Source organism: Lissotriton helveticus, chromosome 2_2, assembly GCF_964261635.1.
Source record: "Lissotriton helveticus chromosome 2_2, aLisHel1.1, whole genome shotgun sequence".
In the NCBI taxonomy this organism is placed as follows: domain Eukaryota; kingdom Metazoa; phylum Chordata; class Amphibia; order Caudata; family Salamandridae; genus Lissotriton; species Lissotriton helveticus.
In genome coordinates, this window is record NC_136060.1 from 493,125,093 (window position 1) to 493,144,244 (window position 19,152).

The window sequence follows — 19,152 nt, forward strand, 5'->3', positions numbered from 1 at the left end:
TTTTGTAACTTATCCAACATTGCACAAGTGTTTCCCTGTGCCTCATCCATGTTTTGTAACTCATCCAACATTGCACATGTGTTTCACTGTGCCTCATCCATGTTTTGTAACTCATCCAACATTGCACATGTATTTCCCTGTGCCTCATCCATGTTTTGTAACTTATCCAACAATGCACACGTGTTTCACCATGCCTCACCAATGTTTTGTAACTTATCCAACATTGCACAAGTTGTAACTCTTTCCCATGGGTTGTTTTGTTGGACATTAAGCTCCCGCTTTCACATTGATCCCAATACTTTTGTTGGTACACCAAGAAAGTGTCGGCCTCCTGTTATGGCATTATTAGAGGACTTAGACCTATACTTACATTTTTTGATGCCCCCACCAGACAGCTGGTGGTTCAGGCATCAGTGCTGTCCCGGCTGGACTATGCCAGCTCGCTCTTGACTGGGATTAACCAGTCAGAACTTACCCGGCTGCAGCGAGTGCAAAATGCTGCAGCCAGAGCGGTGATAGGTTTGCCTAGGCGGTGCTCGGTCTCAAAAACGCTGCACTCGCTCCACTGGCTCCCCGTAAATCAGAGGATCAAATTCAAGGTTCTCTGCCTTGCGTTTAAAATCCTCAAGGGTACGTCTCCCCAAATCTTGGAGAATCTTATGACACCGTATGTACCCCCGCGAACCCTGAGATCCTTGGGTCAGAATCTGGCAGTGGTTCCGCGTTTCAGGCTGAGTAGAACTGGCGGCCGCTCCTTTCGAGTGCTAGCGGCGAAGTGGTGGAATTTTCTTCCTCCTGAGATCCGGGCTATTGATGACCTCCTTCAGTTTAGGCGCGCCATCAAAACCTTCTTGTTTGCTTAGTTGTAGGCTGTTTCCTGTGCCCTCTTCTTTTTTTCGGTGTTGTGTTGTGTCTGCCTTGTCATAGCTACAATAGATTATTGAAGGGGTGGTGCACAGCTAGTCTGTTGAAATGTTCATATATATTTAAAGAATTTAGGATAAGTTGTGGGTGCTCCAACAAGTGACGCAACCTTCCGTGTACGTCGTCGTAAATCAAAGGTTGTGTGCGTTACTCAAATGTAGACGCATCCTTGAAACTGAGCACACCATTGGGGTTCGTCATGGGAAGACAGACTCCATTTTTGTTTTTAAACATTCAAATTGTTTATTCAATCATTTGTTGAAAAGTTTCAAAAATCATATATTTCACTTGATTGTTCATTCACAAGAAAATCAATGTTCATGATTTCAAAAACGGGCTCCGATGCATTTCGGGCAAGAAATGCCCTTTGTCAAGGAGCTCTGTAAACACAATGATACACTTTTACAATGTAGAACACAACTCAAAATAACATTGCATTGAGACGAATACCAGTTGTCTAAATGTCTGGAACCATGCAAGGATGCATGCAAAGTGTCGGGTGAGGTGAGAGCGAAGACCTTATAAACCGAGATAAACCTTATAAACCGATGTGAAAAAAAAAATGATGTGAATAAAAAAATGGGGGGGAGGAATGACACTTACAATCCTTAGTCATTAGCGGTGCAGCAAACTCACCTGATTCTGGTGCTGTCGCTCCGAGCGACTGGGCATGTTCAGGAACTCTAGTCGCTCCAGACCTGCAGGTGCTGGTAAGACTGATTTCAAGCTAGTGGGCCCCGGGGGAACTTGCTTGCTAGTTAGCGCCACAGCACTGGAACATTGTTGACTTTAGAATAGAGTCAGAATGGACTCTTGAGACTCGGGCTACCCTGGATTTCGCCATCAGTGAATAGGGAATAACCACTATCATTGGGAGTGTGAGGAGTGAGTGGGTCCTGGGGGACTGCCTAAAGAAACACTAGAGCCCTGATCACAGGGGGGGGGGGTTGTGAATGTCGTATTTTTCTTTTGTGTTGTTAGTAGCAGAAATAAAACACTTCTCTTTTTTTGTTATCTTTACAAAAGTGAGAATTTGGCTGGACAATGATTTATTGCTGCTTTGTGCATTTTGAGTTTTGAGCCTGTGTTCACCACCCTGTATATGCCCCCCCCCTTGAGCAAACCTTGGACAGCTCGACCTATGCTACGACTGAGAGTCAAGTGCAGAAGGGGACCTTGGCCCAGTTGCTCGGGATCCATAGTAAGTCGGGCCTTGGAACATCTGCAGTAAAAGGCCTCAACCCCCAGGGTTAGACCCAGTAACGCCAAGGCTAGGCACAGTAACGCCAGGGCTAGGCACAGTAACGCCAGGGCTCGGCACAGCAACGCCAGGGCTTGGCACAGTAATGCCTGCATGCCCCGGTGCCCTCTGAATCGGGTTCTGACAACTATGTTTTGCTGACGAATGCAGCCCCCAACTGTTCTGTCCAACACACTCTGACCTGCATTTGTTGCCTTCAGAGAGCTAGTGACAAGCGCTACATTTTCCATGAAATAAGGTGTGCATTGCCTCGGGTACAGCCTATCCTGAGCCTTATACATGGGCCTTGGCCAAGATTTGAACCGTAACATCTTTTAATGAACCGGTGGTGTTCTACATTAGTTCAGTGACAATAATTCTAATTTTATGTATTGATTAGCATTTAACTGTGGTTGTTCCTATGTTCTCCTGTTCCCAATAGGAATACCATTGATTTTGCTGAGTTTCCACTGTACGCAGTACGTAGCCCGTTGGTTTTGCTGGGTCTCTCCTACATGCAATAGATATCCATAGCTTTTGCTGAGTTTCTCCTGTTTAAAGGGCATATTTACAAGAGGCTTGCGTTGCATTTACACGATGCAACATGATACATGCGCGAAGCAAACCTCAACCACAGATTTATGAAGTCACGCAAATCCACTTTGCATGGCTCTGCGTCGCTTCATACATCTGTAGTCGAGAAACGCAGCACACATTGCTGTGATGCGCTACTCTGCCCTGGGTATTTGTTCTATCGGCGTTGCATGGGTGTTCCAACGCAACTCACATGGATTTTGACGCTTCCCCAGATTTACAAGAACTTGTAAACCTGGGAACGCGGCAGAATATGAAGCCTTCCCAGGGGAAGCATAACCAGGAGGAATATCTATCTTTCCTCGTTACTTCCTGTTGGACCCGGCCTCGTGGCGTGGTTCGCCTCTGTCCCTCCACACCCTGTGAGCATAGGCCTATACCCCGAGTCCCCTGCGCAGCCTCCCCGTTAGTGTAGCCTGCACCCCGAGCCTGGTCGCCCTACCCCAGCGAAGCCTAGACCCCCCTGGAACCTCGACCAGGCCTGCCTTCCCCGCTCCACTCCCGGCTCCGAGCGCCTAACCTTGCATGCCCCACAAGGCCCGGACGCCATCTTCCCTTCCCGACATCCCTGTCTCCCTGGGCCTAGCGTGACCCCGGCCCCAGTGGAACCCAGACTCCAAAGGCGCGCCAGTCCCGGATGGGGGGGTAAAGCGCTCCCCGAGTGTGATAAGCCAGGCAGTTTCGATGGCACCTCCGGCCTCCCCTGAGAGACTGGTGTCTGTCACACCTTCGGCCCTCCCCTGTGGGCCAGTTTCGATCGCACCTTTGGCCTCCCTGAGTGCTGGCTCCAGACCTGCTGGGCGTCTGGGAATTCCCGGACCCATTTATCAAAGGATCAAAGAGCCGACCGCCGGACCCCGCCAACGACCAGCCCCCAGGGCCTGAGACCTCCGCCTGCGAGGGTCCGGAGATCAAAGAGCAGAAGGACTATAACTGGGCCCGCCCGACAACTAGCGGGCAGTTGTATCTTGGACCTGAAGCCCTGCTGATCTGATCGCGGCTAACCCTAAGAAGACTCATCCTGACCCTCTGAGCCCTGCTGACGCTGTCGCGGCTCAAGCTGAACTTGTAACCATCGGAGCCCTGCTGACGCTGTCGCGGCTCAAGCTGAACTGAACCATCGGAGCCCTGCTGACGCTGTCGCGGCTCAAGCTGAACTTGTAACCATCGGAGCCCTGCTGACGCTGTCGCGGCTCAAGCTGAACTGAACCATCGGAGCCCTGCTGACGCTGTCGCGGCTCAAGCTGAACTTGTAACCATCGGAGCCCTGCTGACGCTGTCGCGGCTCAAGCTGAACTGAACCATCGGAGCCCTGCTGACGATGTCGCGGCTCAAGCTGAACTTGTAACCATCGGAGCCCTGCTGACGCTGTCGTGGCTCAAGCTGAACTGAACCATCGGAGCCCAGCTGACGCTGTCACGGCTCGAGCTGAACTTGTAACCATCGGAGCCCTGCTGACACTGTCGCGGCTCGAGCTGAACCTGCACCATCGGAGCCCTGCTGACGCTGTCGCGGCTCGACCTCGAAGGCCATCCGAGCCCAGCTGACCCCGTCGCGGCTCGAGGAGTACTCTGGTCCGGCTGGACCATCGAGACCACCATCACGACCGAGCCAACTCGACGGAGGTGAGGCGGTCAGAACGACCACCATCCCGTGCCCCCCGGCTCGAGGATTGAGAGCTGTGCGTAGGGTACGCCTCGTACTGACCCAGAGACTAAAAGACTGTCCCGCTTCCCCCTTCCCGAATCCGCTAAGACTTTGTGGTCCCTTGACCACTGTGTATATAAGAGTGCTTTCTTCATTTATTGCTTATATAAAGAACTTGTTACTAAAACCCACCGGTGTGGTGTCTGTTCGTAGTGTGGTGTGAGCTCAGTGTGTACGATCCTAGACCCGAAGTCCTCCCCGGTGAGGACCTCACAATCAAGACTCGGCAAGTTCTGTGGGAGAGGTGGGTCTTGGGGTGTCCGGGTGAGCACAACCTGGCCCTCTGAGATTGCCCCTTCTAACACTTCCTCTTTCTGTGTGTGCTGCATCCTGCGGCACACAGAGAAAGAGCACCAGCGCAGAATCAAGGACAAACATGCGTTGTATATTTATAAATATGGCTAATTCCTGCCCTTTCCCTGTCACATAGCACAGCAAGGGGACTTGCTGCGCTGCGCTGCACTGCATGACTTTTTTATAAATATTGCCCACAGCGACAGCCCATCGTGATCTTGCGTCATTGTCCGATTGCTTCTGTCTTGCAGGACTTCCTGATGGAGACCTTCATAATGTTCAAGGACCTGATTGGAAAGACGGTCTACCCCTCCGACTGGATGGTGATGAACATGGTGCACAACAGGTGAGTCCAACCGACCAGCCGCCACCAGACGAGGCCCGACGAAACTTTAACGACGCAGGAGTCATTAGAGTCATTTCATTAACTACGAAGTACTGAAATCATGCGATTGTGCCAGTTTGAGTAATCATGAGTAATTTGGGGCAAAAATCCTACCGCAGGAGCAGAGGAACAACAAACTACGAGAGCGCTCTCGGTAGGAAAATCATACAAATACCTGGGGATTAACATCGACTCTAGGGGCGCTCTTGTCAGGCACCGTAGTGATATTGCTATGAAAGATAAGGCTCTTTAGGTCAGCCTCTCTAAACTTTCCAAAAAACTGACCGGTCCGAGCCTAGCTCCAATGTTGGAAGTTATGCGAGCCAAAATAGGCCCTACTTTGTAAGGCTTAGAAATTACCCCAGGCAAGCTCAGCTCCACACTAAACCAACATGTGACTAAGATCTATAAAAAGGTTCTTCAGTTGCCAAAAACTGCATCTGCCACACAGATTTGATTAGACCTAGGGGCCAGATGTAGGTAGGCTTTTACCGGTCGGTAACGGACGAAATCGGCCGTTAGCGACCGGTAAAAGCCTTTTTCTATGTAGGAGGCTATTTTACCGATTCGGTAAATAACAAATCGGTATTTACCGAATCATCATTTAAATACCGAATCGGTAAATGAGATGTAGGAAGCACTGTAAACAGTGCTTCTGGGCTTTAAGAATTTGTTATTTACCACCAACTATTAGTTGGTGGTAAATAAGGAATTCCTATGTAAATGCATAAATGTGCATTTACACCTTGACCATGTGACAGGCACACATGCCCTTAGGGCATGTATGTGTGCCACATGTGCACACCAGCACTAATCAGGGGTGCAACAGGGTGTCAAAGTGACACCCTGCCACCCTTGAATTTTTCGGTATTTACCGAATCGGTAATTACTGATTCTGTAATTGACATTCATTCCTATGGGCCTCCAGGCCCATAGGAATGAATGGCAAATACAGAATCGGTAATTACCGATTCAGTAAATACCAAATCTTACCGATTCGATATTAATTACCTACATTGCATTTACCGATTCAAAAATACCGAATTGGTAAAATTCTGTATTTTCAAATCGGTAAATCTAAATTACGTACATCTAGCCCTAAGGGCGATATGTATCAACATTCCGTTTTGCGATTCCTAAATAGCGATTTTTAAGGAATCGCTATTTAGAAATCGCAAAATGGTATGTATGTAGAAATCAGCTTCTTTTTAGCGATTTCTTAAAATTCCTTAATTGCGATTAGCAAATTGCTAATCGCAATTAAGGAATAATTTCCCATTCATTTCTATGGGCCAGGAGGCCCATAGGAATGAAGGGGAAATGTGCGATTAGCAATTAGCTAATCGCACATTGAGAATATTTTCAAGGGTGCAGGGGTGTCCAAAGGACACCCTGTTGCACCCCTGAAATTGACATGTGTGCGCATATGGCGCACATACATGCCCTAAGGGCATGTATGAGCGTCACATGGCACCTTTTGTTTTAAAAAAAAAAGCTTTTTTAAAGGAATTCGCAACTTACCACCAACTTGAAGTTGGTGGTAATTTGCGATTCCTTAGGGACCATTAGCAAAAAAATTTTGCATCATACATTGCATTAAAGGAATCGCAAATATTGCGATTCCTTAAATGCAATCGCAAAATAAGGAATCGCAAATTGTGCTATTCCTTATTTTGAACCACATTTGCTTAATACATACCATATTGAGAATTCGCATTCGCAAAGGCCGATATTCTGCGACTTTCGGCCTTTGCGAATGAGAATTTCATTGATACATATCGCCCTAAGTCTTTTGATATATGAAATGCAAAGTGCAGGCGGTTTCCGGAAATTGTGCCACAAGCAAAGGAAGGCTAGAGCTGGTTCCCTCGAGTCCTTCTATGGTTAGATATCAGCACTAGCAATCCTGGTGGGTCATTTAGTTGTTTTTTTCATGAATGCATGCAGCAACTGTCAGCAAGCGTGATTTGGAACTTAACCCAAGCAAAACAGCTTTCAAAATAAGCATCAAGAAGCGTATTCAATTGTGTTCCTACTCTTCCGATAAGGCGAACCTCGCCAAACGCAAGCACGCAAGGGCAGTAATCAGCTCTTACCAGCCGGCCTCTCTTCCACCATACCTAGCCTCTACATATCCCCTGTCCCTAAAACAGAGACTTCTGGTACTTAGGCTGGTTGATTGGCACCTCTTGAAACATCTACCCCTTTGGGGGCATCCATCAGATAAGCGTGTGTGTAGGGAATGTGAGGATTCTGTCGAGTCTTTGGAGCACGTTGTATGTCTCTGTCCAGCATTGATGACCCAACGTAGATTAAAATTGAGGCCTGAGTGGGGCAGGCTGGTAGTCCGGTCCTGCAGGCAGGGTATCATCGCGGCATTGAACCCGGAAAACACAGTCCTAAACATCAGCTTTACACTCTTTGTTCATCTTGCATATCAAAACCTCAACCAGCCATTGGTCACCCAGGAAACCCAGGTTCTATTTTGAAATGAGGAAAGAGCTACAGGTGGACATAACAACGGCACATCTTTTTGAAGTAGCCACTGCTGTATTTTAGTTCTCTGACTCAGTAACCTGGTGCCTCTTGTTTTAGTTCTCCAAAATTGAACCATCCTATAACCTAACAGTTCAATTTTAGGCTGATACTCCACCTGATCTAGGTTTACTACACGTGCAATCTTGAATCCATCCTCTATATGATTGGTCTCTGCTCCCTTCACAATAGTGGAACCCCCCCAATGGGACTAACTGGCACATGCATCAATATTGCATTTTGCGATTCCTTAATTGCGAAAAATAAGGAATCGCAATTAAGGAATTGCAAACTGCAATGCATCAAGAAATTGCTGAAAAAATTGCGATTTCTTAAAATTCCTTAATTGCAATTCTCTAATTGAGAATCGCAATTAAGGAATACCCCCCCATCCATTCCTATGGGCCTAGAGGCCCATAGGAATGAATGGAAAGACATTCTGAATTTGTAATTCACCATTTGAAATTCGCAAATTAAGAATGCAATTTCAAGGGTGCAGGGGTGTCCAAAGGACACCCTGTTGCACCCCTGAAATCTGCTTAGAAGTACATTTTGCACACTCACATGCCCCAAGGGCATGTGTGTGTGTAAAATGGAACTTTGAAAAATGCACTTTAGTGCATTTTTCAAAGTTTTCGCAAATTACCATGAACGTCAACTTCATGGTAATTTGCTCCTCTTATGTGAGAATTCGCAAATTTTAAAAGTTTGATGAATTGCATTTAAGGAATCTCAATTTGAGATTCCTTAAATGCAATCGCAATTTAAGAAATCCCAATTTTGCGCTTTCTTAAATTGCGAAAATAACAAAAATGATAATGCATCTCAAAAACGGGAATTGCATTCGCAAACGGCCGAATTTTGCGATTCGCACCATTTGCGAATGCAATTCCCTTTGATGCATGTGCCCGTAAGAAACTTCAAGGTGTGTGGCTGAGAAATCGACACAACATCAACGCTTTGCTACTGCCCACTTCAACCTTGAATTTCACATAAAATCTGGGGCAGCTCAATACAGATTAAGCTTAGCCCGACCTAGAGAATCCACGTGTCAATCTATGGTCGAATTGCCGGACACTATAGTCCTAAGGTCCCGAATTGTTGTTTAACACCCTCTGACTCCTCATTTGGCCCACGGACTTCTAGGGGCATATTATCAAGCACGGCGTTAACACTATCGCCGCTTTAGCGGCAGAAAACTGCTGCTAAAGCGGCGATAATGGGGTTGATAATACGCCGTGGAGAATTCCCATAGCAGCCCAGGTTCACACCAGAACCTGGGCTTCTATGGGAATTCACAAGAACATATTATCAGCCCATTATCGCCGTTTTAGCGGCAGTTTTCTGCTGCTAAAGTGGTGATAATGTTAACGCCGTGCTTGATAATATGCCCCGCAGTCCAGTCTGCGCTACATTGTACTTACTCCAGTTTGGTGGCTATCTTGTTTTTAGAAGAGACTCTTACCTTTATCAAATCTTTTTATTAACATAATGCTACCTTGAGTCTGCACACAAGTGAAGGTTATCCCGTTCCAGAAGAGAACCTTTATTTAATCATTTTATTGTTTACTTTTATTGAATGTGATGGGTGTAGTCTTGGGAAAAAACGTTTGAATAATGTTTTACGTTTTTTTATATGGATTGTAATGATTTTATTAATCAAACAATAAAGTATACTTAAATTGGACGAGGGAGCGGGCAGCTGCTGCCTCTGCTGTACGTGTCCTGTAGCGTTTAGTGCTATTTTCCTAGCGCATAATGCATCCTCAGGCCAATTTTAGCGTGTGGGTGCATTATTTTGCACAAAGAAAATAGTGCTAAATGCTGGATTGCGCTTCTCACGTAATTATGCATAATTACGAGTATTTTTGCAGTAATTACGAGTTATTGCGCTAGGGAGAATTCTGCCAGCTACCACCTACACCTAGATCAGACTCCGCGACATCCACCTCGCCAGGGCTGTGAATGGTGTGGCTGTCAGACCCAGGAGTGCTGAGGCATCTGTCACAAGGCTCGTTAATGTCACAGGCTCATTTCACTTTCACATAATTGTGTTCGGTTCTTATGTGCTCTCGGTACACTTTACCCTTTCTTATGCCTTGTCTTTACTGCACCCCATAATTCCTGTGGTCCTTTTCTGTTCATGAGCCTCCTGAGTAGTGTAATGATTTTGTCCTGTTAACCCTTGTGTTGCATGTAAGATCCTTTGTTCATAGGTTTGCTGTTGTTTTTTCTCGTAGGCAAGCCCTGCCCCTTCCATTCTCTCATCCCTGCTTCCAGGCTCTTGTGTCCACGAGCTAGGAACAGGACGCACGGGACCCACATTTTGTCAAATTGTGGAAGTTCATTGTCTGTGGAGGCAGTTGGGGGCATATTATCAAGCAGTAGCGATAATTATCGCTGGCCGCTCTTAGCGAGAAAAATGTTATCGCCGGCTATCGCTGGTAATTAACGCCATGCTCGCGCTGTATTGACAACACATAGCGTAATGGCGATAATTGTCCAGCGATTGCGGTGTTTTCCATGGACCATCGCTGTTTTTCAGCGATCTTCTATGGAAAATGGAGATAACCTTGCTGATACGACCCTGTGGTCGTATCAGCATAATCCACCCCAATGGTAAGTATACCTAAGTCAGCATTTTTGCAGATGTTAGTTTTTAGCGAAAACCAGCGGTTTTTGCCAAAAACTAACATCTGCAGGAATGCGTGGGCCTCCTTGTAAATATCGCGATGTGCACATCAGCAATCATTTACAGGGAGTACTGCCCAGTGACGCCCACTTTTCATCTCATTAGAGATGCAAAGCGAGGCGTCGGGAAAACGGCTGCCAACATGCGCTAATGCACGTTAGCACCCACTTGTAGATAGGGCGATGTCATTCTCGACGCTTTTTTGGCTTTTAAAGCCAAAAAAGCAGCAAACTAGCCCTTGATAATATGCCCCTTGGTTTTTCCATTTCGATAAGGTCCCACAATTTAAGTAGCCAATCCGCGTGGGTTGGAGCACTTGACTCAACAGAGTTAGAAGCGTGTCTGTTCAGCGACACATCGATGGCTTCTCGATGTCTACCAGTACAACATTGGAAAGCTCAGTCTCACACTAAAATTACCTACATACTATGACATCAGAATTTACATATTTAATGTATAGTGATGGTGAAGAAATATAAGCTGGCGTCCAGTTTGCATCGTTAGTGCGTCATAGGTCTTTCGTTTAATGTGGTAGTGCTGTGTCGACTTGCGACTTTTACTACAACCTGTAAAGACGTTTGAATTTAACCCACACATATAATAAAATGTCATTGATAAGGATTATATTTTGTAAACATCTTTAGAAAATAAAGACTGCATCTAGAGCAGGGGTTCCCAACCTGGGGGTGTGAAATGACATTTTGGAGGTCTTGACAAAGAGGGAAAGTATGTACTCTATGTATAAAAGGAATCCGGTAACAATAGGCGCAGGGGTGCGAACATTAATCAAACATTTCCTAGGGGTGCAGGGCATAGAAAAGGTTCGGAACTCCTGATCTAGAGGAGAAATTCACAAAGCCAATCAAATTCTCCAGGATAGCGTAACGCTTGGTTTTGTGAGTCCTACACCCAGGACTAAAGCTGGATGGGAGATCACAGCTTCACCGTGACCTCTGACCTCTTGACTATAGGACTTTTTATTGGATTTCTGGCCATGATGCAGGAAATGCTGTAATTGCAGAGATAAAACCTTCTTCTCATTCCCCTGAATTATTTCTGTAGGGTCAGCTCAAACACTGGGCCCGATTCACAAAAGGAATCTGAGACAAAATCCTAACTTTACGACTTTCGGTATTCACAAAAGGCATTTAGGAGTAGTAAAGTTAGGAATTTCCTGACAGAAACAGATACATTGCTTAACACATTTCAGCCTTCAAAGGCACTTGTGAATGGAAGCTATAACTTATCACTCTGCTTTGCAGAATAACCTGACCTTTGTCCCAAAAACTAGGACATTTACCTAAAATTAAGAAAACTGTCAGACACCGGCACAGCCATTTGAGAACCGGGACTGTCTGGGGAAATCCAGGAGTCTGGTTACCCCAGGTGGGGGGAAAAATGCCTCATAGGCCCCGCCTCCTCAAAGGCCCCGCCCCTCCCTCACACAGTGAGATTTTTATTCAAGTTGGCAGATCTGCACATGAAAAACCAAGACGGTATTTTGACGTCGATCCAGTACTGGAAACATTAGCTCAGGAGGACTTCATCTTAGGATGTCATTTGTGGAGGTGGTTACGTCCCAGGCTTCCTTTAACTCACAAAGAACGCTGAGGTCCCTTGGAAGAGCCGTGTGTTAGTCTGTGATATATTGAGTATACGCAGTGAGTGGGAATTCGAGGAGCTGATGCCTAACACTGCGCATGCACAGCAGCTCCTAAGGACCGCTAGGAGGAAACACCCTCAATGCAAATACGCAAGAAGGGGGCTTCACCCAGCTTTGTAGGCACGGCATCCTGCGTTAGTCCGCCCTCTAGTGATGTCATGCGTTGAGACAGTCAGTGTGGCCATCACAAATTTGGCAGCCTTTCACCAGTTCAGCAGGATTGGACTCCATGGTCCATGGCAACTCTCAGTTTCCAAGATAGTGTTCAACATATCACACACCCAAGGGCATCATCCAGCTTCCTTGGAGCTGGACTTATCAATCAATCACTGTATTTGTAAAGCGCGCTACATACCCGTGAGGGTCTCAAGGCGCTGGGGGGGGGCGCTACTGATCGAAGAGCCAGGTCTTGAGGAGTTTTCTGAAGGCGAGTAGGTACTGAGTCTGTCGTAGGCTGGTGGGGAGAGCGTTCCAGGTCTTGGCGGCGAGGTAGGAGAAGGATCTGCCACCGGCGGTGGTTTTCCGGATACGAGGAACTGTGGCAAGGGCGGAGGCTTCAGGTGGGGGTGTGGAAGTTGAGTCGGTTGTTGAGGTATGTAGGTCCGGTGTTGTGTAGGGCTTTGTGTGCGTGGGTGAGGAGTTTGAAGGTGATCCTCTTGTTGACAGGGAGCCAGTGCTAGCCTCTCAGGAGGGGTGTGATGTGGCTGCGTCAGGGGACGTTGAAGATCAGTCGTGCCGAGGCGTTCTGGATTCGTTGTAGTCGTTTCAGGAGCTTGGTTGTTGTTCCTGAGTAGAGGGCGTTCCCGTAGTCCAGTCTGCTGGTGACGAGGGCCTGGGTGACAGTCTTTCTCGTGTCGGGAGGGATCCATTTGACGATCCTGCGGAGCATGCGGAGGGTGTTGAAGCAGGATGCGGAGACGGCGTTGACTTGCCTGGTAATGGAGAGGGTGGAGTCGAGGATGACCCCCAGGTTGCGTGCGTTGTCTGTGGGTTCCGGGGCTGGGGCAAGAGTCATCCCAGGCTGATAGGGTGGGTCTATCTTGTCTTGTCTGAGTTCAGCTTCAGTCTGATGTCCTTCAGTCCTTCAGCCAGTCGGCTACGGCCTTCATTCCTCTGTGGAGGTTGGCTTATGCGAGACCTTGCCTACGGCAGCCATGCCTGGGGCAGTGGCATACAATACATGAAAGTGTCTGCATACATTATTTTACATATGCACCCTTTTCAATCTCACCTTCAGTTGAATCAAAATGCAGCCTTCATGCAGTATGTATATAATGCATGGAGCATATAAAACATGAAATCAGTCAGTTTCCTGAATATTGTCTGCATGTGCATCTGAGCTACCTAAGCCCATCAAGGTGCTTGCAGTTTATGATATATGATGTAAAACAGATTCAGCAGCATGAGTTTTTTCGTACTTATGAGTTAGCTGAAGTCAGCTTTTAAAGTGCGACCTTGAAACTGGTTTGGCTCAGAGATGCCAAGATCTGTACTTGTTACTTGCAGTCTGCACACACCTCACATTTGCCCCCCACAACAGGTAAGCAATCCCACTAACCACTTCAAAGAGAGACTGGAAGTTTACTTCTGGAGCATACTGCTTTGTGCCTCCACTAGAGGTGGGCGAAATATTCCATCCCACCTGTGGAATTGGCGTGACTCCACATTATTCTTGTAACATGGCGTTCCAGCCCAAATCTGAGGCTGCTGTGGTCGGTGGTGTGACTGCACGGTTATGCATGGAATGTGTCTGCGGTTGCTGTGGTTGGTAGTGTGAGTGTGCAGGTATGGGTGGAATGTGTCAGAGGTTGCTTTGGTTGGTGGTGTGACAGCGCGGTTATCAGTGGAAAGTGTCTGTGGTTGCTGTGGTTAGTGGTGTGACTGCACGGTTATAGGTGGAATGTGTCTGCGGTTGATGTGGTTGGTAGTGTGAGTGTGCGGTTATGGTTGGAATGTATCTGAGGCTGCTGAGGTTGGTAGTGTGACTGTGCGATTATGGATGGGATGTGTCTGAGGTTGCTATAGTTGGTGGTGTGAGTGTGCGGTTATGGGTGGAATGTGTCTGAGGTTAGTGGTGTGACTGCACGGTTATGGGTGGAATGTGTCTGCAGTTGCTGTAGTTCGTGGTGTGAGTGTGCGGTTATGGGTGGAATATGTCAGAGGTTGCTTTGGTTGGTGGTGTGACAGCGCGGTTATGGGTGGAATGTGTCTGCAGTTGCTGTGGTTCGTGATGTGACTGCATGGTTATGGGTGGAATGTGTCTGAGGTTGCTGTGGTTGGTGGTGTGACTGCGTGGTTATGATTGGGATGTGTCTGAGGTTGCTGTGGTTGGTGGTGTGAGTTCGTGTTTGTGGGTGGAATGTGTCTGAGGCTGCTGTGGTTAGTGGTGTGAGTGTGCGGTTATGGTTGAAATGTGTATGAGGTTGCTTTGGTTGGTGGTGTGACAGCTTGGTTATGGGATGGATGTGCCTGAGGTTGCTGTGCTCGGTGGTGTGACTGCACGGTTATGGGTGGAATGTGTCTGAGGCTGCTGTGGTCAGTGATGTGACTGCACGGTTATGCATGGAATGTATCCACGGTTGCTGTGGTTAGTGGTGTGAGTGTACGGGTATGGGTGGAATGTGTCAGAGGTTGCTTTGGTTGGTGGTGTGACAGCGCGGTTATCAGTGGAAAGTGTCAGCGGTTGCTGTGGTTAGTGGTGTGACTGCACGGTTATGGGTGGAATGTGTTTGTGGTTGATGTGGTTGGTAGTGTGAGTGTGCGGTTATGGGTGGAATGTATCTCTGGTTGCTGAGGTCGGTAGTGTGACTGTGCGATTATGGATGCGATGTGTCTGAGGTTGCTGTGGTTGGTGGTGTGAGTGTGCGGTTATGGGTGGAATGTTTCTGAGGTTAGTGGTGTGACTGCACGGGTAAGGGTGGAATGTGTCTGCAGTTGCTGTGGTTCGTGGTGTGAGTGTGCGGTTATGGGTGGAATGTGTCAGAGGTTGCTTTGGTTGCTGGTGTGACAGCGCGGTTATGGGTGGAAAGTGTCTGCGGTTGCTGAGGTTGGTGGTGTGAGTGTGCGATTATGGGTGGAATGTATCTGGCTGCTGAGGTCGGTGGTGTGACTGTGTGGTTATGGGTGGAATGTGTCAGAGGTTGCTTTGGTTGGGGGTGTGAGTGTGCGGTTATGGGTGTAATGTATCTGAGGCTGCTGAGGTCGGTGGTGTGACTGTGCGGTTATGGATGGGATGTGTCTGAGGTTTCTGTGGTTGGTGGTGTGAGTGTGCAGTTATGGATGGAATGTGTCTGAGGTTAGTGGTGTGACTGCATGGTTATGGGTGGAATGTGTCTGAGGTTGCTGTGGTTGGTGGTGTGACTGAGTGGTTATGGGTGGGATGTGTCTGAGGTTGCTGTGGTCACTGGTGTGACTGAGTGGTTATGGGTGGGATGTGTCTGAGGTTGCTGTGGTGGGAAACAACCTTTACCACGCGGATTTTACTCCGTGTGGCCTTTACAACGCGTCCCTTACAACGCAAGTCGTTACCACGACTTGCGCTGGAGGGCGCTAAAGGATTAAAAATAGTAAATTTACTATCCCAACACCTTCCCTAGTGTCCACGGGGACTGGTGTTAGAATAGTAAATTATACTATTTGAAATCCGCGCCCCCAACGCAAGTCATGGTAACGACTTGCGTTGTAAGGGACGCGGTGTAAAGGGATGCGTTGTGACGGTACGCGTCGTACCGTCATACATCCTGCTGTGGTTGGTGGTGTGGGTGTGTGTTTGTGGATGGAATGTGTCTGAGGCTGCTGTGGTCAGTGGTGTGACTGGCGGTTATGGATGGGATGTGTCTGAGGTTGCTGTGGTTGGTGGTGTGAGTGTGCGGTTATGGGGGAATGTGTTGGAGGCTGCTGAGGTTGGTGGTGTGACTGCGCGGTTATGGGTGGGATGTGTCTGAGGTTGCTATGGTTGTTGGTGTGAATGTGCACTTATGGGTGGAATGTATCTGAGGCAGCTGAGGTTGGTGGTGTGACTGCGTGGTTATGGATGGCATGTGTCTGAGGTTGCTGTGGTTGGTGGTGTGAGTGTGCGGCTATGGGTGGAATGTGGCTGAGGTTGCTTTGGTTGGTGGTGTGACAGTGCGTTTATGGGTGGGATGTGTCTGAGGTTGCTGTGGTTGTTGGTGTGGGTGCCTGTTTGTGGGTGGAATGTATCGAGGCTGCTGTGGTCGGTGGTGTGATTGTGCGATTATGGGTGGGCTGAGGTTGCTATTGCTGGTGGTGTGAGTGTGGGGTTATCGGTGGAATGTGTCTGAGGCTGCTGTGGTCGGTGGTGTGCTATGCGGTTATTGATGGGATTTGTCTCAGGTTGCTGTGGCTGGTGGTGTGATTGTGCGATTATGGGTGGGCTGTGTCTGAGATTGCTATTGCTGGTGGTGTGAGTGTGGGGTTATCGGTGGAATGTGTCTGAGGCTGCTGTGGTCGGTGGTGTGCTATGCGGCTATCGATGGGATGTGTCTGAGGTTGCTGTTGCTGGTGGTGTGAGTGTGCGGTAATGGGTGGGATGTGTCTGAGGTTGCTGTGGTTGGTGGTGTGAGTGTGCGGTTATGGGTGGAATGTGTTGGAGGCTGCTGTGGTCGGTGGTGTGAGTGTGCGGTTTTGGGTGGGATGTGTCTGAGGTTGCTGTGGTCAGTAGTGTGTGTGCGGTTATGGGTGGAATGTGTCTGTGTTTGGTGGTGTGAGTGTGCGTTTATGGGTGGAATGTGTCTGAGGCTGCTGTGGTCGGTGGTGTGCTAAGCGGTTATCGATGCGATGTGTCTGAGGTTGCTGTTGCTGGTGGTGTGAGTGTGCGGTTATGGGTGGGATGTGTCTGAGGTTGCTGTGGTTGGTGGTGTGAGTGTGCGGTTATGGGTGGAATGTGTCGGAGGCTGCTGTGGTCGGTGGTGTGCTATGCGGTTATCGATGGGATGTGTCTGAGGTTGCTGTTGCTGGTGGTGTGAGTGTGCGGTTATGGGTGGGATGTGTCTGAGGTTGCTGTGGTTGGTGGTGTGAGTGTGCGGTTATGGGTGGAATGTGTTGGAGGCTGCTGTGGTCGGTGGTGTGAGTGTGCGGTTATGGGTGGGATGTGTCTGAGGTTGCTGTGGTCAGTAGTGTGTGTGCGGTTATGGGTGGAATGTGTCTGTGTTTGGTGGTGTGAGTGTGCGTTTATGGGTGGAATGTGTCTGAGGCTGCTGTGGTCGGTGGTGTGCTAAGCGGTTATGGGTGGGATGGGTCTGAGGCTGCTGTGGTTGGTGGTGAGAGTGTGCGGTTATGGGTGGGATGTGTCTGAGGTTGCTGTTGCTGGTGGTGTGAGTGTGTGGTTATGGGTGGGATGTGTCTGAGGTTGCTGTGGTTGGTGGTGTGAATGCATTATTGAGCATGATGTGAGTGTCTGCTCAGACTGTGGGCAGCGAGAGCTGGTGGGTGGATTGTGTCTGCGGTGCAGTGGTTGCCCCCTGTCCGTTTCGATGCTTGTCACTGTGATGACAGTAAGTGTGCCAGGGGGTGTAGAATCAGACAGTTGAGCTGTACAAGGCCGGCGGGCACCGATTGGTTCTTTCCAGATCCTGCGAATGCCAAGCTGGCCTCGGGGCAGATGGCACCATTGACCTTTGCCCTGGCGAGGTCACTCCGGGTTGGTCATCCTCCAGGTTTGAACATTACTCAGAAAGTGTCTGTTTCCGGGTGTCTGTCCAGCATCTGTCCACTCGCCCAACGGCTGCGATTCTACGATATTTATTCTGGATAAAGATATTTGTGCATAAAAAGCACGCGCCTGCACGCCACTCAGTGATTCTGAATTACATTCACAGCCACCCACATACGAAAGAAATACCCCGGCTTGTCTTTCACAATAAACAATATAATAGAATCGAGATGCCAATTAGAAGCAAAAAATCATTTCAATTAAAAAATGCATGAGCTGAGGGGAGGGAAGGGGTCACGGGCGAGCCTGGATGCTGGCTGGCGGAGGGGGGCGGGGGAGAGGGGGGTATCTTGGATTCCCCTCACAGAAGCACCTGACCCCCTGGAAATCCAGCTTTCCTCCCGGGTGGGGGGCCGCACCCCTTCCTCGCTGAACATTAATTAAGCAGCAATGGACGCAGGCGGTGCGCGGAGCCCCCCGCAGCCGCTCTCTCCCGGGAGGGATTGAGTTACCCAGCAGAGAAACGTCACGGGCTGCTCATTTACTAGCAGATGTGCCCACCCGGGGGGTTTAGGGTGCAGGCGGGGTGTGGGGAGAACGCATGGGGCATCTGAATGCTGCAGGTGGGAGACGGAGGATGGACATGATCCGTCACGGGCCATTGCTGGAAAACGAAACGAAGCCTGGAGCACTTGTGGTAGCAGCTTACCAAGGACTGCACACATACTTACAGTCCACTTCTAATATTACTATGCAATTGAAATACTACCTCTTATGTTACTGATGATATCCATCTAACGGCCCGTGACGTTTGTCCACATCTTTATTTCCTAATATCGGAATCTTGATATTGGCATCCTTACTACTTTACTGGCCAGCTTTCTTGTCTACGTTATTGTGTCGCATTGAGATCTACCAACATACTTGCCCTGACGAAGCTCCCATGGTTGGGGAGCGAAACGCGTTGGCTGTCTTAAAAATGAAAAAATAAAAGAAAATATATTTTTTGATACAACGTGGTCCTGTTTTACTTCATGCATGGTGCTGCCTCCATTCTTTCTCTGGAGGATGGACATGTGTCCAACTGGGCCCGGCGCCAGGATGTCATAGGTATGAGGCGGGTGATGTTTAAGGGCCCCATAACGTCTGTGGACAGCTGTGCCAGGTTTCCGCCCAAGAGAGAGGGCCTAAGTGACCACATGTCCATGAACTCAGCTTTTGAGGTGCACAGTCTCCTTTAAACACGGTCAAGCAGGCTGGTCATTCCACCCTGTACCATAACACGCCACCGCATTCCATGCCACAGCAGACTAACCTCTACCACACAACAGCATTCCACGCCACAGCAGACCATACATTACCATACCACAGCAGACCATACCACAGCATTCCACGCCACAGCAGACCATACATTACCATACCACAGCAGACCATACCACAGCATTCC

At 48.6% G+C, this 19,152-nt stretch overlaps 1 protein-coding gene across 1 annotated transcript in view; it reads left to right on the forward strand.

Moving 5' to 3' along the window:
* Positions 1–19,152, forward strand: part of LOC144821564 (dedicator of cytokinesis protein 2-like) — a 3,201,295-nt gene that overhangs the window by 2,739,622 nt on the left and 442,521 nt on the right. The window contains exon 30 of the mRNA XM_078678750.1: positions 5,011–5,105. Coding sequence (XP_078534876.1) covers positions 5,011–5,105 — 95 coding nt within the window. The remainder of the gene's footprint in view (positions 1–5,010; positions 5,106–19,152) is intronic.